General features: G+C 42.6%; 1 protein-coding gene across 6 annotated transcripts in view; it reads left to right on the forward strand.

Annotated features, from left to right (window-relative positions):
- Positions 1-27,429, forward strand: part of CACNA1D (calcium voltage-gated channel subunit alpha1 D) — a 319,566-nt gene that overhangs the window by 136,365 nt on the left and 155,772 nt on the right. For all 6 annotated transcript variants that reach the window (XM_003818729.6, XM_003818731.6, XM_003818730.7 and 3 more), the window contains exon 4: positions 20,074-20,213. In XM_003818729.6, coding sequence (XP_003818777.1) covers positions 20,074-20,213 — 140 coding nt within the window. The remainder of the gene's footprint in view (positions 1-20,073; positions 20,214-27,429) is intronic.

Genomic DNA, 27,429 nt, shown 5'->3' on the forward strand with positions numbered 1-27,429 from the left:
ACCCTCAATGGCTCAAACAGGCATACCTTGGAGATATGGTTGGTTTGGTTCCAGACTACCACAATAAAGTAAATATTTGCAGTAAAGTGAGTCACACAAATGTTTTTGTTTCCCAGTGCATATGAAAGTTATGTCTATACTATACTGTAGTCTGTTAAGTGTCCAATAGCATTATGTCTAAAAAATGCGCATACCTTAATTAAAAATACTTTATTACTAAAAATGCTAATGATCATCTGAGCCTTCAGCAGGTCATAATCTTTTTGGTGGTGAGGGGCTTTGCCTTGATGTTGATGGCTGCTGACCGATCACAGTAGTGGCTGCCGAAGAAGGCTGGGGTGGCCGTGGCAATTTCTTAAAACAACAAGGAAGTTTGCCACATGATAGATTCTTCCTTTCATGAAAGATTTCTCTGTAGCATGGGATGCTGTTTGACCGCATTTTACCCACACTAGAACTTCTCTCAAAATCGGAGTCAATCCTCTCAAACCCTGCCACTGCTTTATCAACTATGTTTATGTAATATTCTAAACCCTCTGTTTCATTTCAACAGTGTTCACCAGGAGTAGATTCCATATCAGGAAACCACTTTCTTTGCTCATCCATAAGAAGCAACCCCTCATTTATTCAAGTTTTATCTTGAGATTGCAGCAATTCAGTTCTACCTTCAATCTTCACTTCTAATACTTATTCTTTGCTATTTCCACCATGTCTACAGTTGCTTCCTCTACTGAGGTCTTGAACCCCTCAAAGTCATCCATGAGGGTTGGAATCAACTTCTTCCAAACTCCTGTTAATGTTGAAATGTTGACTTTCTTTAATGAATCACAAATGTTCTTAATGACATCTAGAATGGTGAATTCCTCCCAGAGGTTTTCAATTTACTTTGCCCAGATCTATAAGAGGAATTGCTATCTATGGGAGCTGGAGACTTATGAAATATATTTCTTAAATCATAAGGCTTTTCAGAGTCAAAATTACTCTTTGATTCATGGGCTGCAGAATGGATATTGTATTAGCAGGCATGAAAACCTCCATCTCCTTGTGCATCTCCATCAGATCAGGTGCATTGTTAGTGAGCGGTAATATTTTGAAAGGAGCTTTTTTCTGAGCAGTAGGTCTCAACAGTGGGCTTGAAATATTCAGTCAGCTGTGCTATAAACAGATGTGCTGTCACTCAGGCTTTGTTTTCCATTTATAGAGCATAGAGTAGATTGAGCATCATTCTTAAGGGCCCTGGGATTTTCAGAATGATAAAGGAGCATTGGCTTCAACTTAGTCACCAGCTGCATTAGCCCCTAACAAGAGAGTCAGCCTGTCCTTTGAAGCTTTGAAGCCAGGCATTCCCCTCTCTAGCTAGAAAAATCGTCGATGGGATCTCCTTACAATAGAAGGCTGTTTTGTCTACAGGAAAATCTGTTTAGTGTCACCACCTTCATCAGTGATCTTAGATCGTCTGGAGAACTTGCTGCAGCATCCTCATCAGCACTTGCTGCGTCACCTTGTACTTTTATGTTATGGAGATGGCTGCTTTTCTTAAAACTTATGAACTAAGCCCTGCTAGCTTCCAACTTTCTCTGCAGCTTCTTCAGCCTTTATAGAATTTAAGAGAGTTAGGGCCTTGCTCTGGATTAGACTTTGGCACAAGAGAATGGGCTGGTTTGATCTTCTGTCCGACCCTTAAAACATTTTCTGTATCAGCAATAAGGGTGTTTCACTTTCTTATCATCATGTGTTCATTGGAGTAACACTTCTAATTTCCTTCAAGAACTTTTGCTTTGCATTCACAACTTGGCTAATCGTTTGATACGAAAGGCCTGGCTTTCAGCCTGTCTCTGCTTTGAACATGCCTCCCTCACTAAGCTTAATCATTTCTAGCTTGTGATTTAAAGTGAGACATATGAGTCTTTCTTTCACTTGAATACTGAGAGGCTGTTGTAGGGTTATTAATTGGTCTAATTTCAATGTTATTGTGTCTCAGGGAATATGGAAGCCCGAGGACAGAGAGAGAGAGATGGAGAACAGCTGGTTGGTGGAGCAGTCAGAACACACACGTTTATCAATTTTGTTCACAGTCTTCTATGGGCGCAGTTTGTGATGTCTCCAAACAATTACAATAGTAACATCAAGGATAAGTGATCATAGATCACCGTACCAGATACGATAAAAATGAAACAGTTTGAAATATCACAAGAATTACCAAAATGTGACACAGAGACACAAAGTGAGCACTTAACTGCTGGAAAAATGGCACCAATAGACCTGCTTGATGCAGCATTGCCACGGACGTTCAATTTACAAAAAATTGCATTGTCTGTGAAGCTCAATAAAGTGTGAAGTACAATAAAATGAGATATTCCTGTATAATAATAACTATTGTGTGCATACTATGTGCTGACTATTGCACATTATCTCATGTACTCCTTTTAACCGTGCTTTCACTGATTAGAAAACCAAGGCAAGGGCTGGGTGTGGTGGCTCACGCCTGTGATCCCAACACTTTGGGAGGCTAAGGTGGGCAGATTGCTTTGAGCTCAGGAGTTCAAGACCAGCCTAGGCAATGTGGCGTGACCACATTTCTTAAAAAAGTATTAGCCTGTGTGGTGGCATGTACTTACGGTCCCGGCTGCTCGGGAGGCGGAGGTTGCAGTGAGCTGAGATTGCACCATTACACTCCACCCTGGGGAACAGAGACTCTGTCTTAAAAAACAAAAACAAAAACAAAAAGACTGAGTTAGAGAAGAGCAAAGTGCTTGCCCAAGGTTATATAGCTTAGACCTAGTGGGGATTTTGAACTCAGACTGCTTGACTCCATATTTACTGTGCTCTCCAGCTTAGGGCAAACTGGTAGCCGGGAAGTCATCCAGCTCGATTTCAGCTTGCCTCCTCCTGATTTCCTGGATGTCTGGTTTTTAAAAAGCTAATAGCAAACTAGTATAGTGTTGGCTCCACAGACGTGCTTTTCAGAACCCACCTATTTGCCCTTTACTGGTAATCAGGGGTAATCCTGTCCCATATCTGTACCCTGATAGGTCTGGGTTGTAAAAAGTGTAAGACTGGATGGTACAGTTAAGCTATTTGTTCTGGATTTGGGTTTTTTAAGTTTGGCATTTGAGCAGAATCACAAGTTGTAGAAAGTAGTAATTTCCAGACATTTGAGATCTGATTCACCAACATTACTGTAATTAAAGAAAACCTATATTTGTTTGCTCCATTTTGTCTCACTAGGATGTTTTATAAATAATAAACCTAGACATTTAGAAAATAGCGTCTATTCAGCTGGTTAAGCTTTCGTGGCCGTTCATGTTCAGATGTCTCAAGGTGATATGAGTGTGCCTCAATTTATAGGGAGTGACTATGGACGGTGAACTATATTGACATATAAAGGCAGCTTTAAAATACAGACTACAGAAATCAAGTGGCTTGACAGTTCCCTTAGAAGATATGTTTATGAAGTATAGAGCTCAAATGTAATGATTTCAGTTGGTTACAGAGTATTAATGAATTTTGAATTGAGGCAATTGTGATCAAGCTTGTTGCCTTTTCTAACATGAATCATTATTAAAATGATGATTGTCCTCAATAGTTATGAAAGCATTAAAAAAGCATCTACCTATGACTGAATTAACGGGACAGATGTGGTTTTCAGCTTTCACCTGGCCAACAGGACTTCCATGGTTGTGATTTCAAGGTGCTTGTTTATGTATGTGATTTTGCTGGTATTTTCTGAGTCTTCAATACCATTTCTTGTAATAGGGTATGAATGGGTGTGTGTGTGCTTGCTAGTATGTCCCCTTGGTCCTTAGCATTGTGGGAATGTGAAGTGAAGCTGAGTAGGATGTCTCAATGTCCTAGAATCCTCCAGCCTTTGGTTTTTAAGAGGTATCCCTGTGCGAGAGCTCGTGGAGGCCCTTCTGTGTAACATTCACAACACAACCACCACATTCAGTGACAGCAGGCACTGAGTGCAAACCATGTGCCAGGCATTTCCCACCATCAGTATCAATCCTCAATTCCAGAAAGTTGGTAGTGTTGTGACCATTGAGAGGATGAGGAGACCGTTGCTTGGAGACTTTCAGTGCCTTGCCTAGGGCCACACGATGGAAAAGAGCAGAACCAGGAATTGGACTGCTCTTCACCATCCTCATGGCTGCCTGGAGGGCAGGTAGTCTTGGGCTTCCTTAAAAGATTTTTGTTTTGGGAGGGCTCTTCACTGTCTCAAGAAAGCTGAGGGAAGAATTCGTCTCATTTAGTGGATGAGGATACAAAAACATACGTTAAAAATTACAGCCTCGGGCTCTGTAGACCCTGTTCAGGTGCCAGAGGGCTTTTCTCCTATATTGACCACCTTTGCCACAAAGAAGCTAGAGGAGGAGCCCTCCCCCGATTTCACCTTGTGAGTTACAGGTGTCCGACAGCCCTGTTCTTAGCTAAGAAGTGTGTGTGCACCTGACTGCAAACAGCCGCCATGCCTGGTGGAGGACACACATGACACACAGTTTCTGGGGACCCTCCTGGGCCTACAGACTGCAGTCTCGGGTGGGTACCCATGGCCCAGGACTTCACATTCCTCACGCTGCCCTGCTCTGCTTCTCTTCTGTCTGACCTGATGCCCCAGGCTTAGGATGGGGAGGGGATGCTGGTGGGTGGGTTGTCATTTTCCTGTCCCAGTCAGGTATTTTGTATTGTTTCTCAATGAGCCATTTCCCATCTGGATTTGGGGGGGATCAGGGAAGATGGGTGGGTTATGAGTTAGTTTGCTGGGCATCTTCCCTTTTTTCTCTGTCCAGCTCCCGGTGTTTGAGGCTTTTTCCTGCCTCCAGGTGCTCCAAATGTGGGGGCTGCCCTTTCTCTATCTGGGTTTCAGCCTCTCCAGCTCCTGCAAGACAGTGCTGTTGGATCGCTGTAGTGCCTCTTGGTTTGGCCACTCTGGGATTTGTGAGTCATAGTCTTCAGTTTGGTGCTTTTTCCTACTCCATCCTGCCTTCTGCTATTCATGCCCCATTGCAAGAACAGGCATTCTTCCTTCCCGTATAAACTTGCAACCTGGTTCCACCCATTCTCCTCTCTTCTTCTCCAGATAGTCGTAGAGATCGCTGCCTCCCAAAATAGCCCCATTTGATTCCTTAGGACAGGCAGGAAACTCGCTGCCCGACCCTGCCTGAGTCTCCGTTTCCTTAGCTGGAGAGACTGTTCTTGCTCTAGAAACCAACCACCGGAAATTCACCTCCATCCCTATCACTTCCTGGGGTAGTTCTTTCTGACCATTGGGTTTGCTTCTTGGGTGTCTGGCTCTGCATACAGTTAGAAGCTCTTTAAATACCTTTTAACTTCAGGGTTTTTGTGGATGTGTATATGGTGGAGGGAGAGAGTGTATACCAGTGAGCATGAGAGCAAGAGTTACTGTTTATCACAACTGGTGTCCAGGGGTGGCTAAAGATTATCGACTTCTAGAGTTGTGTTTTTCAACTTTTTAAAAAAATCTTAGTGAGCAGTAATAAATACATTGTAACTCCCAAGCACACATAAATGTCATCTGAAACACGTTTGAAAAATATATACAATTTATTTGTTTTTTGAGATGGAGTCTTGCGCCGTCGCCCAGGGTGCAGTGCAGTGGTGCAATCCGCCCAGGGTGCAGTGCAGTGGTGCAATCTCGGCTCACTGCAACCTCCGCCTCCTGGGTTCAAACAATTCTCCTGCCTCAGCCTCCTGAGTAGTTGGGACTACAGGTGTGTGCCACCACGCCCGGCTAATTTTTTGTATTTTTAGTAGAGAAGGGGTTTCACCGTGTTGGCCAAGCTGGTCTCAAACTCCTGACCTCAAGCAGTCCGGCCTGCCTTGGCCCCCACAAAGTGCTGGGATTACAGGCGTTAGCCACTGCGCCTGGCCGAAAACTATATACTCTTACATTCTGATATTTCCTGTGCAATGTGATATTTTCCGTACAATTTTATTTCATTTTTCAAAAATTGCTGGATACAAAGCACTGAATTAATTTCATATGTATTTTATTTAAACAATCCTCTCTCCTCCATTACAGTATACATTTCATGGAGACAGGAATTCCATGTTATTCTACTTCCTATAATTGATGCTTAATACCTATTGTCAACTGATTCTTTTCTCTGTGCAGATCCTCTGGAGAAATATTTTGTTCTGTGCCAAGAAACAGTTTCATTCAACGGTTAAGGTGACTTGTGTCACTGATCTGATTTCCTTCTTTTACATTAACTATCAAAAATCTCAGACTTATTAATAAAGACATGTCTTCACAGGATACATCTTTATAATGGTCTTATTTTTATTTTATTTTCCTCGCTCTTTTTTTTCATTTTACCTTATTCTTCTGTCCTAAATATTTAAAGTTTCAGCTGATTTTAAAGTAAAAGATGCTCAATGGGAAAAGCTCACACAAATCAGAGCTACCTAAAAGTAGAGTTGGAAAGTCCCAAGGATCTTTTTCTCTGAGGCAAGCCTCTTTGCTTCTGGGTGCTTGCCCTGCAGACTGGCTTATGAAGAGGTCACCATCTTTTCAGATTCCAGGGGCCTGTAATGTTCATACCACTGCAGTATTCGTATTACACACTGTAATAATCTGGAATAATAAGATCGTAGGCACTCTTTCTTGCCCTCACATGTGGATCTGCCTTCTCCTTTTAAACAGCCATGTAACGTTCCCTTTCTCACCTACTTTGAATTTTTATATTCTTGCTGCTCTAAGGTTTTTTTTTTTGGAGCAAGGAAAGCAATTTTAAAAATAGAATTTACTTTCAAAAGAAGAGTAGAGATAATTAACCAGCCCTTGCCACCTAACTAAATATAATCCCCTAGTAACTCCTCTTGGAGCCACCAGGTTCCCTGGGAGTGGAATTGCCTGTGGAAAGGCCTGTGTGGATTCTGAGCTTGGGAAATGGTGACGGAGCCCTCTCTCTAGCCTCTGGGAGGTGTCAAATAATGGATGAGAGTGACCTTGGACTGGCAAGAGCAGGTCAGTGCAAGTGACATGGGTTTCTTAGATACTCCTCAGCTCAGTGTGGGTCTCCCAAGACTCAGTTCTGCCTGCTGACTTGCTCATTCATTTCCATTGCAGGGCTGCAATTGGGTCATGCCTGGTTTTTTGGCCTCCCAATGTCTCTTAATTAACTTAATATTACTTGGTAATACTAAAGCAATGATGAATTATGTGCATGGAGTCATTAATCTTCTGTGTAAATATCTCAAACGCTGTGTCTTAATTATAGACTCCATACTTAAAATATTTTAAAGCTTCTATTCATATATTTACTTAGAAAGGTATGATCCGTGTTTCTATGGTGTGGGCACACTCAGTGGGAAAATGGTGTCCGTACATTGGAGACGTTCATATGAAAGAGTAGTTTCTCTGATGAGATGAATGCTGCCTGTTCTCCACTGACCCACAGACATTCTTAGCCTTAGCAATGAAGGGAGTTGGGGTAAGATGGGGCCTGGGGATCTGGGCCCTCTTTCACCTTCTGACTGTTCTGTCTATAGCAAACCATAGAGAGTTTTTCTGGACAGTCCAGGAAGGTGTAAGAGCAGCTTTAGATGAGGCGGCTGTCTCCCTCATAGCAGAGCCAGCCCTAAGCCAGGGCAGGGCCTCCTCCGGGAAGAATTGTGCACCTCCTTCAGGGTCATCAGGGAGTTAGGTACATTGTGAGTATACTAACTTAGTATTTAGCAGTTACTCTGCACCGGGCAGCATGCTGTTCCTGCGTGGTGGCTGGTGGCTGGGGCAGGGCAGTGAGTGTTACATAGACTAGACACAGCAGTAATAGCCAATGTTCCATGAGAACTTGCCATGGGGTTTGCCACACGAAGACACTGGCTCTTGTTTACATAGGCTGCCTCATTTGCACTTACCAACAAACCTGGGTAGCTTCTGGTGTCTGTATTCTCATTTTACAGTGAAGAAGCTGCAGTGAGGAGGGGTAAAGTCACTTGCCCAAGTCTGCATAGCTAATAAGTGGCAGAGCCAGAACCTGAGCCCACTGTCCAAGGTGAAGGTGCTTCCTAGCATGGTGGCCACCTCTAGGTAGGAGCTCAGCTGTGCCACCCACTGGGACAGATACACTCCCAACAGCTGTGATTGGGTAGGGTGGCTCCACCTCCCAGATGGGTCCTCGGTTTGCTGAGTGTTGGCTGGATAACTTGACTAACTTTCTCAGCAGTCCTTTGAGCAGCTGAGGTCATACTTAGATGTGACTTACGTGAGACAACAGAGGAGTCCAGGTGAGAGCTGGCAGGCATGGGACCAGGGTGGAGTTGTAGTTTTCCCCACCAGGTGGGTGGAGCCAGGTCTCTTCAAACCAGAGGGCACAATTGCTGTTTGTATTGTTCACGTTGACTGTAGCAAAAATAACTCAGTGCCTGTGAACCTCATCTGTGAAATGTAAATAACCCCTTCTCTGCCTATTTGTTTTTTGAGACGGAGTCTTGCTCTGTTGCGTAGGCTAGAGTTCAAGACCAGCCTGACCAACATGGTGAAACCCTGTCTCTACTAAAAATACAAAAATTCTCCACCTATCTTACTCTGTAGCTTGGGAAATCACCGAGATAAGAGGTTGGAAAGTGATAACTGTCCAGGCATGCAAGTAGTATGTTTATAGGAACATGACTGAGCAACAGGGAAATGAGATTTCTCTCTCTCTCTTTTTTTTTTTTTTTTGGAGATGGAGTCTCGCTCTGTCAACCAGGCTAGAGTGCAGTGGCACAATCTCGGCTCACTGCAACTTCCGCCTCCTGGGTTCAAGTGATTCTCCTGTGTCAGCCTCCTGAGTAGATGGGACTACAGGTGCATGCCACCATGCCCAGCTAATTTTTTGTATTTTTAGTAGAGATGGGGTTTCACCATGTTAGCTAGGATGGCCTCCATCTCCTGACCTCATGATCCACCCACCTCGGCCTCCCAAAGTGCTGGGATTACAGGTGTGAGCCACCGCTCCCGGCCGAGATTTCATTTTTAACTCGGACATCAATCAACGTAGCCATATACAGATTTGAAAAGCTTTTCTTTATCTCTGTTAATGGAGAAAAAGAATGACTGCTTTCTTGTCAAAATGAAAGTGTTCAGTTTTAAACTTAACCAGTTCCTGCCATTTTGAAATGTTCACTCATTTCTTACTTTTTTTTTTTTTTTTTTTGACACAGAGTCTCGCTCTCACCCAGGTTGGAGTGCAGCAGTGCTATCTCGGCTCACTGCAACCTCTGCCTCCCGGGTTCAAACAATTCTCATGCCTCAGCCTCCCAAGTAGCTGGGATTACAGACTCGTGCCACCATACTCAGCTAATTTTTGTATTTTTAGTAGAGATAGGTTTCACCGTGTTTGGCCAGGCTGGTCTTGAACTCATGACCTCAGGTGATCCACCTGCTTCGGCCTCCCAAAGTGCTGGGTTTACAGCTGTGAGCCACTGTGCCCAGCCACCATTTCTTACTTTTTGGCAAAGGAGATAGACATATTGGAGGGTTGACCTGAACTCCATAGATTCCCAGGGAGACAGTGTATGACTTTGATCAGCCCATGTAGGGCACATTCCCATTGCCATCCAATTTTACCTGAGCCATTGGGATGGGATGCAAAGGCCTGACATGGTTTAGAAATAAAGCTAACTCTGCAGTGCCAACTAGGATGGGGTAAATGGGATTCTGGCCTGGGTGACAACTAAGACAAGATTGCTGGCCCGGGTGCTGAGAAATGTAGCCCGAGATAATGGTTCTGTTTCTCCTTTTGTGTAGAGATGGGATCTTGGAATCTAGTGAGGCGATGTACCCAGCTCTCTGCTTTGGTACTGTGAGGGGATTCTGCAGAGGTAGATGGAATATGGTTTTTGTCCTCAAGGCACTGACAAGCTGCAAATGATACGAGACAGTGTATCAATAGGTTCACCTTCCCAACCCTTCTCTGCTCTTGTACTTGGTTGGTGCTCAATTGTTTGTTGATATGATTTACCTTCATGATGACATGTCAAAACATGTGATATAATTTTTAGCTCTGGATGGCAAACAGTTTCAACTTGGATGCCAACTCTACCCAGTGGGTGCTGCCTGAATGGCAAAACATGTGACACTGCCTCAGGGTGCCAGGAGAAAGAGTGCCGTCTGATGACCAGTGGGAATGTCTGCTATGGTCGGGGGATGGGGGTTAGAAGCAGCAGGCATGTGGTGGTCATTGGTTCATCCTAAGTACATTAGGCTTTCAAAAGGGGAAAAATGATGCTCAGAGGAAATGAAACTCCTTAGTCTTCCCTTAAAGGGTGAAGCGGGATTTAGACAAACAGGAGTGCTTTCAGTCTTGGAAAAGAGCAGATATGAAGACCGTACCTTCCAGTGAGTATGCAGATATGTGGGAGGCTGTGGGAGCTGAGGGACTGGAGGCACGTGGAGGAGGAAGGGGCATCAGGAGGGGCAGGGGCACTGTCCTCGCTGGACCCATGACAGACGTCAGTTGGTTGTTGGTAGGTTGAGTGTAGACAGATTGCAGAGGTCCTTGGGGATGCCAGATGGAGGAATTTAGATGTGATGCAGTCCCGTGCTTCTCAAGAAGCCTTCCCAGATGCTCCGGACACGATTAGCTGCTCCATCCTCTCTGCCCCAAAGGAGACTCCTAGTACTCTGCTTGAGCTTGGATTCTTGTCTGCTGTCCTGAAATGTTTATATATTATCTGCCATCCTCCTTGAGGATATGAACAGTGTTGTAGCCATCTTTGAATCCCCAGTGCTCAGGATCATGCCTGGTATGGAGCAGATACCCAGTGAGTGGTGTTGAATTGAGCTGAAATAGGGTCCCTGAACTGCCAGGCGAGATGGGATGGAAGTGGGCAGTGCCTTAGAGGTGAAGCTGGGTGCGGAAGTGGGAGGCTGCCAAGCATAGAATGTACCCTCTGCCAAGGGAGCTCAGAGTCCATGTCCCTGGGATGCACGGGATGGGAAGGAAGGCAAGTCTGAAGCGTCAAGTTTACAAGAGTGTGCACAGCACAGGAAACCAGTTGAAATTGAAGATGGCAACAGAGAACGGAAAAGATGGAAGGAGGGAATTTGGAAAGCTGAGCCTAGATGAATTCCCAGAGGCAGTGACTTATAGGGCTCGGAGGCCCTGTGTATAGGGAACCACCGCTGAACCTGTGGGTCAGAGGGAGTCATCAAAGATGTTGTCTCTTCAGAAATGAGGAGCTACTGAAGAGTCTCTCTCTCAGATACCTCAACATTTTAGAGACATGGAGTGATCCTACAGCCCATTGTATTAATATTTAGGTGGGACTTCTTCATTTGCAGGTGACAAAAACTGAACCCAAACTAGCTTAATTTGGTGGCTTTTATAACTGAAAAGCCCAAATGGGGAGGGGAGGGGAGAGAAGGGAATTTTTGACTTCAGGCTCAACTTGATCCAGGGATGCATACAGTGGCCTCAGGGCCAGGTGCCTGCTTCTGAGTTTCGCTGGCTGGCTGGCTGGCTGGCACACTTTCTCTTCATTTTTTGGCTTGGCTTCCCTTGGTGGGTGTTAGCTCTTCATCTCTATGTCCCCCTGGCAACTCTAGGCTTGTGGTCTCTCAGGGCTGAATCCAGCCAACAAAAGAACTTCTTACCTAGTTACCCCAGGGAAAGCTCCCAGACTTGCTCTCTTCGGACCCAGTTGGTGTGGGTTGGAGCTTATGCCTATCCCCGAACCAATAACCTTGGCTGCATGCCAACTCTTATTGCCCCTGGGATGAGAGCAGGAATGGAGCAGTTCCTGGGGGAAGGTCAGGGTGCTGTTACCCTTGGAGTTTTGCTGGGTGGCAAGGCCATCGTTACTGACCCATCCAGGCTAACTGTTGTAGTCTTGGCAGCAAAGCAGAAGCTGCCTTTTCTCTGCCGGTGAGGAGGAGAGCTCCCTGCCAGCCTCTGCCGCCCCAGGCATGCTGCTGCCCTCTTCCCACAGACCGCATGTCCTTGAAGCTGGGCTCCGTAGAGTGGTCCACCAGGTCACCCTGCTGGCCACCTCCATTTGTCATCCCTGGGCACATTCTAGACAGCATCTTGGGCCGGGGCCTTGCCCCACCTGGGTGATTGTGGGGTCACTGAACTGTCGTGGGATCTCAGGAGAAACCTCTTCAGAGAGTCTGCATCCACAGGGAGAAGTGTATTCACACTTCCCATAGGCTGGGGAGCTGTCTCACCTATCCTTAGTCAGGGCGAGCCTTCCATTGTGAGGTGCTTTATAGTTTGCACAGCTCTATCCAACTTGTTACTTAATCTGGTGGGCAAACTTAATATGGTTTTACCATAACACTGGTGGGCAAGGCAAAGCAAGAATGATTGTCCCTGTTTTATGGATGAAAGAACTGGGAATCAGGAGGGGTAAATGTCTCAAACGGGGCAACACAGCTGTCGAGACTAGCATTAGACTTGGGGGACACAAATGTCACATAAAATGTGTACTTTTAAACCGAAGGTGAAGAAAGATGAAGGCAAACAGACTACTGTAGCCAGTTTCTTCATGTAAATGTGGTGTTAAATTACCCATTGTTGTTCCTCTAAGTGCATACTTCATTAATACCTGCAGGGGAAAAAATGACCTCTATTTACAGCCAAGCATCTCTGAGCCGACGCCTGCCTGCCCACCAGCCTCCTGTGGTTTACCCACCAAAATTTTACTAGAGGTTGAATCGGCTTGTAGAAGCTGTGTGATAGCGCTGCGGCTCCCCTGGGTCACCTCCTGAAACGTGTAGGGTCGTGAGTGGGAGGGTGTCTCAGCAAGCCCAGCCTGAATGTGCACGATGGCCTCAGTCGACCCAGCCACTTGAAAAAGCAGCCGCTGCTCTCGGTTCTTGCTGTTCTTGCTTGGTCAGCTCTACCCTGGGGTCTCTGCGCCCTCACAGAGCCTCCCTGTGAAGCCTGTCCTTGGAGACTTTGCTCACCAGGTCATAGACAATTGTTGTTTTCCAACTGGAAGAGATCATCTGATTTAGTCTGTTCATTTCACACATGAGAAACGAAGACCAAACCCCGTACCGTGGCACCTGGGGCCCTTTGTGTCTGCCCTCCACTGTGTCCCTGCAGCCTGTCCCTTCCCTTCCCACCTGTCCTCATACCTTGTGTTTCAGCCATGTGGACTGCTCTTCGCCCTGAACAGCTTGCCTTCGTGCGGGCTCCTCTTCTGGATGGAACACCCTGCCCGGAGCAGGGAGGGCCATGATGAGGGAGCAGGTGGCTGTGCTGAGCCTTTCCCTGACATGCACTCATGGATGTTTTCCTGGAACAGAGCAAAACCAGGGGGCCCTGGTATCATAGAACTTCTTAGTGGGAAGGGACATTTAATAATAGTTGGTCAAAACCTCTCATTTTGCCCATTTATTTATTCATTTATAAATGCTGAATATCTATTTTTGTGACAGGCCTTGGGAATGCAATGATGCATGAAATAGAAATGATCTCTGGCTTTAAAGGAATGATAATTTATTAGGGGAGACAAATATTAAAGAGGCAATTTTTAAAAATTGACAAATAGCTACATAATTAGGGTGTACAACATGATGTTTTGATATATGCATACACTGCAGAATGGCTAAATTAAACTAATTAACATATCTATTACCTCACATGCTTATTTTTTTGTGGTGAGAAAATTTAAAATGATCTTAGCAATTTTCAAGTATGCAATACATTGTTGTAACTATAGCCACTATGTTGTACAATAGATCTCCTGAACTTACTCTTTCTAACTTTTGTATACTTTGAAATTTTTTATATGTTGATCAACATCTCCCCAATCTCCCTGACCCCCACCTCTGGTAATCATCATTCTTCTCTCTGCTTCTGTGAGTTCAGTGTTTTTAGACTCCTCATATAAGTGAGATCATGCAGTATTTGCCTTTCTGTGCCTGGCTTATTTAGCTTAGCATAGTGTCCTCTAGGTTCACCCATGTTATTGCAAATGACAGGATTTCCTTCTTTTTAAAGGCTAAATAGTATTTCATTGTGTATCTATACCACATTTTCTTTATCCGTTCATCCATTGATGAACATGGAGGTTAATTCCATGTCTTAGCTATTGTGGATAATGTTATGAAGAACATGGGCGTGGCAGATATTTCTTTGACATACTGATTTCATTTCCTTTGTATATACATTCCCAGAAGTGGGATCACTGCATTATATGGTAGTTCCACTCTTAATTTTTTGAGGACCCTCTATAACTGTTTTCCATAGTGGCAGTACTAATTTACACTCCTATCAACAGTGTACAAAGCTTCCCTCTTCTCCATATCTTTGCCAACACTTATCACTTGTGTTTTTGACAATAGCCATTCCAATGAATGTGAGGTGATGGCTCATTGTGATTTTAATTTATATTTCCTTGATGATTAGTGATGTTGAGCACTTTTTCATGTATCTTTTGGCTATTTGTATGTCTTCTTTTGAGAAATGTCCATTCAGGTCCTTTGCCCGTTTTAAAGTCAGATTGTTTTCTTGCTATTGAGTTGTTTGAGTTCCTTATCTATTTTTGATATTAACCCTTTATCAGATGAATGGTTTAAAAATATTTTCTCCCATTTCATAGGTTGTCTCTTTATTCTGGTGGTTTTCCCTTTGTTGTGTGTAAGCGTTTTAGTTAGATGCCATCCCATATGTTTATTTTGGCTTATGTTGCCTGTGCTTACAGACTCATATCTCAAAAATCTTTGCCCTGACTAATGTCAAGAAGCTTTTACTCTGTTTTTCTGTAGTACTTACACTGTTTTAGATCTTAATGTTTAAGTCTTTGATCCATTTTGAGCTGATTTTTGTATATGGGGTGAGAGAAGGGTCTGATTTCATTCCTCTGCATGTGGATGTCCAGTTTTACCATACCCGTTATTGAAGAGACTGTCCTTTCCCCACTCTATATTCTTGGCACCTCTGTCAAAGATCAGTTGACCATAAATGCCTGGATTTATTTCTTGGCTTTCTGTTAAAGAGGTAATTTTTTAAAATTTAAATTTCTATTGTGAATTACGGCTGTGAAAAAGTATAATGGGCTTTGACAGCATGTAACAGCAGGCTCTAATTTTGTCTGGGAGGTCAGTAAAGGTTTTGCTGAGAAAGTGTCATTTAAGCTGAGCCTTGAAGGGCAAGCAGAGTGTAGTCTGATGAGAAAGAGGGTTGGGGAGACTGTTTTAGAAAGAAGGGAACAGGATGTGGAATGGTTCCACTGTGGCCCAGGGCCACAGCATGAATCAGTGGCTGAGTTGGGACTAGCAGAAATCAGATCTATGGCTCCAGGCCCTGTGTTCCTTGCATTCAACCCCGCTGGGTGCGTTTTTGGCCCTGTATCACAGAGCTCTATGCTTATTCATCTAAAGAGGGAAGTTCATGTCCATGGGGCAGGCACTCTTGGTGGATAAAGCAGGGAGGGCAAAGACATGGAGGTGGGAAGGTGGCTGGCATGTGTGGGAGGGAGCAGGTTGGCCCATGACTTGGAGTGAAGCACTCTGACAGAGGAGAGGTGGGAAAGTTGGAAGAGGAATCTAGGCAAGGATGAAAGGATGAGATCCTTAACCAAGAAGCTGCAGGTTGGGATAGCAGGGGAGGCCAGGTGAGATATTGAGATCAGCTGTTGTCCTAGCAGTTTGACTCTTTATTTCAGGCTTGTTCTAAAAAGGGTTTATGGTAACTTAGATACATACATATGTATCCTGTTTTTTGTTTTTGTTTTTTAAATACATATGCTAGGATCATAAAACCTCATGCTGTAATAGCCTCTACATGTCTAGATCTATAGCTTTATTCCTTTCGGTTTTTTTCTTCTCTGCTTTCTAGTAGCACCTATGAGTGCCTTACATATGTCTGATGCTACAGTTAAGGACACAAAGAGAGAGGGCCCCTTTCAATAGAGAATCCAGGACTGCAGGGCACAGAAGGAATGGAAGGTGTCAGTGGGAGAGGGGGACTTCTGGCAGAGTATAAGCCAGAAAGCCTTCCCAAAGCTTTGGGCCACATGGGTGGAAGAGCAAAACAGAGAAGTGACTCTTACCTGGCTGCATCAAGCCTCTGTTCACCTTTTGACAGCAGCTTGGGAGCTCTGTGAGGACAGGGTTCTGGCTTTGCTGAGAAGGATGGAGGTGCTCAGGGATAGATGGATAGACAGATGGACAAGTATTCATGCCACAGCACTAATAAGAGGATTCTTAAAATAGGAAAGGAAAGTACCAAGTCTAATGAAGGATTTTGGCATCTCTCACCTCCTGCTAGTTGACAGTTTCTGTTTCTCAAGATTCTGTACAGCATTAACTGGTTTGGAGATTATTAACTAGTTTAGAGACTACTGATTTAGAGCCTCTCCTGTTGGTGAAATTTCACTGTTTAAAGAAGACACATCAGGTTTTAGAATTAGATTTCAGCCTTTGTTTCTCTAGTGGCTTGAGTTCTCGTGGGCGGGGTAGGGGGAGGGAGTTGGGGGACATCTGTCCATATATAGGGTAGTTTCTGGACGTTGTTTTCTAAAGGAAGGTTTGACTGGCCCTGCCTACTCAGGATCTCCTGCCAGGGAGAAGAAATCCCTGCTGGTGGGTGACTGAGTGCCACAGGTGTGACTCTGCCTGGCACACAGAGGGGGATGAGATGCAAGAATCATTTACTCTTTCCCTGTACCTGGGGAAGGGCTGTTAAGGTACAGCTCCTGCTCAGGCCTTTTATACCAGGGACACCTCATTTCATGTATGGTTCTAGAGGGTTCCTGCTGGCCCCTTCTTCTGCCATCCCAGTCTTTCATCCTTGACAGTGCTTCTTCCTCTGTGCTTCCATCAATCGTGGCCACAGACCTCAGTGTCCTCTATGTGTCACCTCTCACCTAGCTGTTTTGGCTGGGCCCACAGTCCCACCTTGCCTGTTAGGAACCTGACTTTCTTGTTGGCTTCCTTTTCAAATTGTTAATTCAACATTCTTTTCTCAAATGAACAATCCTTTTGTAAAGCGAATAATTATCCCACTTCTCCTGAACGACGTTTTGCAAGATTTAAAAATAATACTTCATTTGTTGAATGTGGAGGGATACCTGTTTCATAGGATTCCTTTTTAGTGGCAGGATTGAGGACCGGGATGACATTGGCTTCTAGACAAACTGGTCTGCCTGCTCTCCAGGCTGTGATTGTTCAGTTGGCATCATGGTAGAATCTCTGTAATAAAGAATTGCATTAAAGGAAGTTTGTATTTCTTATGAAGAATCCCATCAAATAATTCACTAAGGATTTTGGAAAGAGAAACCAAATTCTTTAAAAAGCAGGGAGAGGGCAAAGGAGAAGGAAAAAGAACGTTAAACAGTTCATTTATACTAATGGCCCTTGTGTTATTGTGGCAAAATTTCTTCTAAATAAAAGTCAGAGAGGAAAAACAAGCTTTGTTTGGGAGGTGTACTGTCTGTTCTCTGCCTTGTTTTTCTGCTCTGAAGTATAGTGTGCTGTCTTGACGTAGGTATGTAACTGCTATGAATATTGATGGCAGCAAAAGCTTTTTTTTTCTCTCTGGCCTAGTAAATAAAGCAGCAAGGATAAAAAGGGATGAATTGTAAAATCAGTGTGCTGTTTTTAGCTTCTCTGGTTCCCTTAGAACTCTTAAGTCTCAAACATATTGACAATCTGCCTTTGGTGGTCAGGGTCTGATGTGAGCACTGTGGGTTGGCATTTTCAGGGATTTTTGCCTCTGGTTGAAGTAACAGAGTTCCTTTTTCTTTGAGCTTTCAGAGTTAATGTTATGGCTTCATCGAGGCCTTCCTGTATCTTTCCCTCTATCCAGTGGCAATGCTGGTCCCTGCTCCTCAGAATACCGCAGTGGCATGAGTGTGTGATCGTTCCTCCAGCAGCCACGCCTTGCATGCCTCCCGAGCAAGCACTCCTCTGGGGGATATGGCAGGGAACGGGGCAACGGGGAATCTGGACAGTAAGCAAGGAAGGGCATCCTCGTAGCTCTGAGCGTGGCATTTCATGTAGCTGTATGAAGGGCATGGGGGAAGAAGGCATGGGGGCACGGGATGAGCCTGGCTGAGAACAGGACTGGTCTGAAGTCTAGAGGGGGCATGAGTATAGAGGTTGGAGATGAGCTAGGCTTTCTAAATTAAATTATAAACACACTGATGCTGGCTAACTCTCAAAACACACACACACACACACACACACACAATTCGTTCACTAGACTGTTATAATGGTGTTCTGAGGAGCAAAGGGAGCTTTGGAGGGCAAGTGTTTAGAAATGACAGGAACCACAACAGCCCTGTCCTTGGAAGGAAGCCCTGTTATATGACCAGTGAAGAGTGGAGAATGGGGGAAAAGACTGGGATGCATGGCCATGGCTGCATGGTGGTCAAGAGGGAGGATACCTGTGGCACGACAAAGGGATGTTCTGCCTGGCACGGCCGGTGACAGAGGGGAAGCGATTCTGGCAGCAGACAGCCGGAGCCCAGGGGCAGCACAGGCAAGGCTCCCATTTAAATGCACAAGGGTGTTGGGGATACTGCAAGCAAACATTTAATAGGTGACGGTTCCTCAAAGGGTCAGGCTTATGGGAATCATCCTAAAATTTGTGTTTTTAAAGATGTTTCTGAATAAAAAGTGTTCTCTTCAGAAACATAAAATTTATTTTCAAATATACATTTGCCTATTGCATAAAAATATATAATAGTGATAATATATAGCAAAGTGCTTTTTTTCCCCCTGGAATCCGTTGTGAAAAGGCGGGGGTGGCCTGATGGGAGGGCTGAAGATACAGAATCGCTCTTGTCAGTTACTACTTTTGTGACTCTTGAGAAATTCTCTGTGTGTACATTCAAAACTTCCCCCTCCACACACCTCCCCCCCACACCAACAGACTAAATGACAGGTACCATAGTGGGGACATTTTTCTGGCTCCTGGTACAGTGCCTGTCATTTAGAAGTGGTGTTCACGTGTTTCCTGAGCCTATTTTATTTTGACCTCTTGCCCTAGGCATTTTAATGAGTGAATTTCATGACCTCCATTTCTCTAAGGTATTGGTAACTTTTCGGGTCCCACTGATATCAGTATAGGACTCTATAGTTCATATTGGAAAGTTACAGTTGCTGATGATACTTTGTTATTTAAGTAGCTTCATGCCGAGGAATGCCTCTTGCAAAGTTAATTACACACATCTCTGTTGGTCCATGTTTCTATTGAAACTGAAGCTGTATAAAGAAAACATTTATAAAAGAGGAAGGAGTCAAAGTTTTTAGACTTGCTGATTGGTATGTTTTCCACAGCTCATAGAGTTGCATGGGTTGGAACTGGAAAGGTTCTACGAGTCATTTAGCCCGTGAGCAGCACCTGTGAGGTCTGTGGCAGTCAGATGGGCATGGCTGCTGGGATGGATACTAGAGGAAAGGTCAGAGGCTCTGCCTAGGTTTCCTGGGAAAGTGCATGGTGACCTGTCACAAGTTCAGCTGGGAGAGGCGGCGGCATGCCAATAAGCAGGCAGGGTGTTTGCCATCCTGAATTTACTTCCCTTATTGTGTGGATGCAAAAACTTATATCCAGAGGAGGAGAAGGACTTGTCCAAGGTTACCTTGCTACTCAGTGACAAAGCTGACTGTGACTTCGAACTCAGACATAAACCCAAGAGGAAGAGAGGGTCAAAACAGATGCATCTTCATTTCTTCCAGAGGATGAATTTCTTCTGTTCAAAGACACCATTGGAATCTTTGTTGTACCCTTGTGCTTTTCTGGACCTGATTTGGCAACCTCAGGAGGAAAGCATGCTGTGTTTTGCAAATGTGTGCAAATAACAAACATGCCTGTTATGTCCTAGGCAGACTCATCACACGCATTGGGGCAGTTGGCAAAATGCAGTCATGCAGCCTGGAACGAAAAATGTTGCACACGTAGTTGCTTATGAGAAATTCAGTGTTAGAATGTAAATGCCTTCCTGGCCCAGGGGCAGTGTAATTGTTCCATTTCTCATAATGAAACTTTGCTTGGAGGAAAATGCTTATATGTCTAAGGTGTTGATTCTAATCTCTGTTCCTTTTTCTGTCTCCTCTTCCTCCCCTGCCCCTGCTTTTTTGGTATGTTTCTTTGTTTTTCTTCACAGGAAAAAGTAGAATATGCCTTCCTGATTATTTTTACAGTCGAGACATTTTTGAAGATTATAGCGTATGGATTATTGCTACATCCTAATGCTTATGTTAGGAATGGATGGAATTTACTGGATTTTGTTATAGTAATAGTAGGGTAAGTCTCTTTTACTTTGGGGAAATGTTGATTTGGAAAATGGGAGGTGGAGGTTGCGGGGGGGTGGTAACAAAACAGTCTTTTTAGGGAATGTGGTTGCTCTTTTATGCCAGCTGTTGCACCAGAACCTCTCAGGAGTTCTTTTAAGGCTGGTGATGCTGCTGTCAGTCTCTGGGCAGATACTAGTTTGAAATTCTCTCGTTGTTACTCCCGTTTTTAGTAACATGTTATAGAAGGGAGTCTGAACTCCTAATATGAGAGGCTTTACCTAACACGGTCTTGGATCTCCAGAAATAGACCAACCCTGTTGGTGATTAGAGTCAAATGAGTAGAGCTTTTAATACTTAGTGCCAATGTTAAGTTAAAAAAAGTAAAAAGTAATAAAACCTTCATAGCAGTAAGGTACTCTGCTATTTAACATCCCTTGAGCAAAGCTATTAATTTTCTTTCTTTCTTTTTTTTTTTTTTTTTTTTGCTGACTTGTGGGAGAAACTCTGGCATACTACTGTTCCATTTTAAATAATGAAACAAGTGTCTGGATAATGTCACGTATCTGGCATAAAATGAAATAAGCTAGAAAATGCAGACAAGCAGGTGTTCCACCAAAATCCTGTTGCAGGAAGAAGACATCAGTAGTTTTAGTGAAAGGAGAATGTTAAAATAAAAAATAGTGGCCTGTGTTATTTTAGTCCTTCCACACCTGGAAATGTTGCCAGGAAGAGAAAAATGAATCCATGTTACAGGAATGCTGGGTCTTTGGACCAAATACCCATGTAGGAAGATAAGATATCTCCTTTTTCCCAGTCTTAGTTATGCTAGCTGTAAAGTGAGTTGCTCCTCAAATTATGTTTCTGTAAATAGCCTCTCTGTTTTCATCTTCATGACTTCAGTGAACTGCCTTTTGCAGTTGAGCAAGTTGATTTTTCTTGTGGATTATCCTTTTATCATGAATCTTTTGCCTTTTCATTGGAGACTAATTCTGCTGGGTATTGGGAGAGTGGAATTGGTTGTGGGCCTTCCTAGGTCCTTTCAACCTAGGAAGTTAATATGAGATCCTAATTGCCCAGTGGGACAATTAGACTTGTGGGAAACAAGTTAGCTTTTCAAACCGCCCCCACCGCCAATACATTGTCATTTAAGGCATCATTGCAAAAGAAGTGTACCAAAATGAACAGGTAGCAGATATGTGCCGTACCTTCCTGTATTTGGTGGACTCTGTCGAGGAATGGCAAGCGGAAGCCTTGCAGGTATGTTGGTTCTGGGATAATCTGGCTGTGCCTCTTCTGCCACTGGACTTTTTGTTCAGCTAGGAATGGAGATGCTTAGCCCCATTTCTTTCGTCACCGTGCTATGATCACCTCATATTTCTGCCTGGAGACATTTTTCACACTACAGCACAGCACAAGGACAGGGAACCAAGTGGAGCATGGTGGTCTTATTGAGTTAAGGAGACAGAGACAAGAGTTTGGGGAGGCAGAATAGGGGAGGGGAGGGAGCTATTTAGAGAAAGAGCTTCATAAATATGCCTTCAGTTTTGGCTGAGGGCTAAGCTACGCCTACACGGAGTTGTGAGTCCATGAGGCCAGGAAAGACCACTACTAGGGAAAAGAGAAAGATCAGGGAGCTGTAAAATGAATAATAACCAGGGCTCACAAAGGAGTGGAAGGCATTCAAATTCTGACTAATTAGGGTGGAAAGACCTCATTGAACACCCTGGACTGTCAGTAGAGACCCCACAGGGCCACTGGTAGTAGTGCTAAACTGGCTCTAGAGCAGGGGCTGGCAAACTGTGGCCAATGGGCTAAGTCCTAGCCCATCTAGCCTGCCACCTATTTTTATAAATAAAGTTTTATTGTAACATGGCCACACTCATTTGTTTACATAGTTCAGTTTGAGTAGTTTAGGTCTACAAAACCTAAAATATTTAAATATTTACTATTTGGCCTTTTACAGAAAAAGTTTGCCAATTGCTGCTCTAGAGTACAGAGACTACCTGAAATCCTTGCTTACAATGTTTGAAAAGAAGTCTGAAAAGAAGCAAACTAGGCTGGGCATGGTGGCTCATGCCTATAATCCCAGCACTTTGGGAGGCCGAGGTGGGTGGATCACCTGAGGTCGGGAGTTCAAGACCAGCATGGCCAACATGGTGAAACCCCCGTCTACTAAAAATGCAAATATTATCTGGGTGTGGTGGCACATGCGTGTAATCCCGGCTACATGGGAGGCTGAGGCAAGAGAATCACTTGAACCTGGGAGGCAGAGGTTGCAGTGAGCCAAAATCGTGCCACTGCACTCCAACCTGGGTGACAGAGTGAGACTCCATTTCAAAAAAAAAAGCAAACTGATATGCTAACTGAACTGCCTGCCAGAACATAACTCAACATTCTTTAAAGGAAGACAACAAAATCCAGACACTGAACATATGAAGAAATGTGACCCATAACCAGGAGGAAACTCCATCAGTAGAAACAGATCCTGAAATGACAGAGATGATGGAATTAGAGAAGGACTTCACAAAGCTTTAAAAACTGCTATTATAAATTTATGGACTTAAAGGGATACCTGATTATAGTAAGGAAAGATGGGACAATATAAAAAAAAACAAATGGAACTTTAAGAGATGAAAAATATATCCAAAATGAAAAATTCTCTGGTTTGGCTTAACCTCAGCTTAAACACTATAGAAGGAAAAAATATCAGGGAATTTGAACATATAGCAATAACATGAAGAATAATGATTGAGGAGAAAATGAATACCGCCTCTGTGGCCTGTGGGGGAATAAGAAGTGGTCTAACATATATATATTTGGAGTCTCAGAAGGAGAGGAGAGAAAGAGGAGACAGAAAAAAAAATTTGAAGAAACAGCTCCAGATTTTCCAAATGTGATGAAAAATGAAACTCACAAGAAGCTCAGCAAAGCCTGAGCAAAATAAACATGAAAAAAGCCACATCAAGGCACATCATAATTGTAATCAAATTGTTAAAAACCAAAGATAAGGAGAAAACCTTAAAACAGAGAAAAGAAAATCTCAGACTATTTGTCAACAACTATGCAAGCCAGAAGACAATAGAGAGACATCTTTAAAGTACTGGGGGAAAATGTCAACCTAGGATTCTCACTCAGTAAAATATCTTTCAGAGTTAAAGTCAAAATCAAAATTTTTTCAGACATTCTAGAGTTTCAGAATTCATGACTAATAGACCTGTACCTCAATCAGTGTTAAAGACAGTTCCTCAGGGCTGAAGGAAAATGACACAAGGTAGAAAAGTGGATCTACACAGAAAGAAATGAAGAGTGCCAGAAAGTGGCTCTACACAAAAAAGAATGAAGAGTACCAGAAAGGGTAAATACGTGGGTACATATACAGATATTTCTCCCCTCATTTAAAAATTTCTTTAAAGGTAATTATTTAAAGCAAAAATAATAACAGTGTATTGTGATGTCTATAGCTTCTATAGAAATAAAGTACATGACAATGGTAGCATGAAGAATAGGAACAGGGAAATAGCCATACGGTCTTGTGATGTACTTATACAGTAGTTGGAATGATTAAATATTATCTGAAGATAGACTGTGATACCTTTAAGATGTATATTGTAAACCCTAGAGTATGGATTGGCGAGCTACAACCTGTAGACCAAATCTAGTTTGAGCCTTTTTTTCCCCCACCATTGACAAAGTATTTTATTTACTGCCTGCTTTGGCAAATAAAGCTTCATTGTAATTCAGCCACATTCAGTCATGTCTATGGCTATTTGGTATTATAATGGCAAAGTTGGGTAGTTGTGACAAACCCTATGGCCTGCAGATTCTAAAATATTTACTATTTGGCACTTTATAGAAAATGTTTACTGACACTTGCCTTAGAGAAGCCACTAAAAAAGAAAATCCCAGGTATATCTAATAAGCCTATTGTAGAGATTAAATGGAATTTTAAAAAAACCCTAAATCCAAAACAGGCAAGGAAGAAGAAAAAAGGAACAAAGGACAGGACAAATAGAAAACAAACGGCAAGTTGCTAGATTTAAACCTAGGTAAATCCTTATTAAAATCATTATCATGAAGAAAGGATAATGGCCTTTCTTTGTGTCCATGTGTTCTCATCATTTAGCTCCTACTTATAAGTGAGAACGTGTGGTATTTGGTTTTTTGTTCCTGCGTTAGTTTGCTAAGGATAATGGCCTCCAGCTCCATCCACGTGCCCACAAAAGAAATGATCTTGTTCTTTTTTATGACTGCATAGTAATCCTTGGTGTATGTGTATCACATTTTCTTTATCCAATCTGTATTGATGGGCATGTAGGTTGATTCCATGTCTTTGCTATTGTGAATAGTGCCACAGTGAACATTAACATGCATGTGTCTTTATGGTAGAATGGTTTATTTTTCTCTGGGTGTGTACCCAGTAATGGGATTTCTGGATCAAATGGTAGTTCTGTTGTTAGCTCTTTGAGGAATTAATACACTGGTTTCCACAATGGATGAACTAGTTCACACTCCCACCAACAGTGTATAAGCATTCCCTTTTCTCTGCAACCTCGTCAGCATCTGTTATTTTTTGACTTTTTAAGAGTAGCCATTTTAACTGGTGTGAAATGGTATCTCGTGGTTTTGATTTGCACTTCTCTAACGATCAGTAATATGAACTTTTTAAAATATGCTTCTTGACCACATGTATGTCTTTTGAATAGTGTCTCTTCATGTCCTTTGCTGACTTTTTAATGTGATTTTTCTTTTTTTCTTGAGAAGTTGTTTGAGTTCCTTATAGATGTTGGATATTAGACCTTTGTCTCTCATTCTGTAGGTTGTCTTTTTACCCTGTTTCTTTTGTTGTGCAGAAGCTCTTAAGTTTAATTAGGCCCATATGTCAGGTTTTGCTTTTGTTGTGATTGCTTTTGGCATCTTAGTCATGAAATCCTTGCTCATTCCTATGTCCAGAATGGTATTGCCTAGGTTGTCTTCCAGGGTTTTTTATAGTTTTGGGTTTTACATTTAAGTCTTTAATCCATCTTGAGTTGATTTTTGTATATAGTATAAGAAAGGGGTCCAGTTTCAATCTTGTGCATATGGCTTGCCAGTTATCCCAGCATGGTTTATTGAATAGGGAGTCCTTTCCCCATTGCTTGTTTTTGTCACCTTTGTCGAAGATCAGATGGTCATAGGTGTGTGTCCTTATTTCTGGGGTCTCTGCTATGTTCTGTTGGTCTATGTGTCTGTTTTTGTATGAGCACCATGCTGTTTTGGTTACTGTAGCCCTGTATTATAATTTGAAGTCAGGTAGTGTGACACTTCCAGCTTTGTTGTTTTGCTTAGGATTGCCTTGGCCATCCAGGCTCCTTTTTTGTTCCATATGAATTTAAAATTTTTTTTTTCTAGTTATGTGAAGAATGTCATTGGTGGTTTGATAGGAATAACATTGACTCTGTAAATTGCTTTGGGCAGTATGGCTAATTAATTGATATTGAGTCTTCCTATTTGTGAGCATGGTATGTTTTTCCATTTGTTTGTGTCATGTCTGATTTCTTTGAGCAGTGTAAAACCATGAAATTTATAGTAGAAAATATTGGATAAAATCTTTATGACCTCAGTGTAGCCAGAGATTTCTCGGGACACAAAAAGCTCCAGCCATGAAAGAATAATTGAAAATGTTGACTTAATCAAAATTTAAAACTTTTCTTCAAAAGACAGTGTGAAGACAATGAAAAAGCAAGCCACAGATTGGGAAAAATATTCACAATACATACACTTGTATTCAGAATATATAAAGAACTCTTACAACCCAATAGTAAGAAGACAACCCAATAAACAAATAGGTAAAAGATTTGAACAGATCTTCACAAAAGAAGATATGTGAATCATCAACAAACATCTGAAAAGATGCTCAACATTGTTAGTAATTAGAGAAATGCAAATTAAAACTACAGTGACAGTACTGCATACCCACTAGTATTACTAAATGTAAAAAGACTGAACATACCAGGTCTTAACCAAAATATGGAACAACTGGAACTCTCATACACCACTTGTAGAAATGGAAAATGGTATAATCACTTTGGAAAAAATGTGCCCATTTCTTACAGTGTTAAACATAGACTTACCATATGACCATATTACCAGTTCTACTCTTAGGTGTTTATCCAAGAAAAATGAAAACACATGTCCCCAAAAAAACTTTATTCATAATAGAGAAAAACTGGAAGCAACCCATATATCCCTCAACGGGCGAATGGATAAACTCATTGTGATGTACTTGTGTAATGGGATATTACAGAACAACAAAAAGAAATGAACTGCTGATAAAACAACGTGGATGAGTGTCAAAAACATTATGGTGAGCAAAAGAAGATGAGCCAGGAGAACATACTATGTGATTCCATTGATATGGGTTCTAGAAAAAGAAAAAAAAAACTCTAGCGATAAACAGCCAATCACTGGATACTCAAGGCTGAGCTTCAAGGGAAGCTCTGTACAAGGCTGTGCAAAAGGGGCACAAGAGAATCTTTTGAAATGTTGAAATCTTCCCTATCTTGATCATGGTGTTTGTTGCTTAGGCTTATGCATTTTTCAAAACCCATTGTACACTTTAAATGAGTGTGTTTTATTATAGATAAATTAAACTGCAATATAAAGTGATTTAAAATGCAAAAAAAAATAGGAAACTGAAGTAGAACTGGACTCTAAGAAAAACTTCAGAACATCAGATTATTTTTTATCTAAAATATGCATGAAATTGGAGTCAAAGAACAGAAGAAAGGTTTTAAAAAAGAAAAGGAAGAACTATGATGTCTTCATTTGAATCAAATTCCTACTCACTAAAGTTTCCAACTACAGTCTGTATCTCAATCCACTGGATTTTTCCATTCCAACAGTGACCTATTGCTCTTGTCCAGATTCCCAATAATCAAGACATTAAGAAAGTAATTGATATTTCTAAAATGTTAACTGTTAATGTGACCACAAGAGGACTCAGTGTGTCTGCCAGAGCTGAAGTTATTCCTTTAGAGAAAAGTTTGATCTAAGCCAACTTTTATCCCATGCCTCTAAATTTTCAATAAAGATATATTTCAAGCATTCAGGCTCTATCACTTAAGCTTTTTTTGAAGAACGTGACTCCTCATTCTGGTGCTTCTGACTTCAGTCAGTTTAGACAGCTCCTTGTCTTTTTTCTCCCACCTTGGGGTAAACTTTTAATAACAATCTAGAGTCAGTTACTC

The sequence above is a fragment of the Pan paniscus genome, chromosome 2 (genome assembly GCF_029289425.2).
Source record: "Pan paniscus chromosome 2, NHGRI_mPanPan1-v2.0_pri, whole genome shotgun sequence".
NCBI classification, from domain to species: domain Eukaryota; kingdom Metazoa; phylum Chordata; class Mammalia; order Primates; family Hominidae; genus Pan; species Pan paniscus.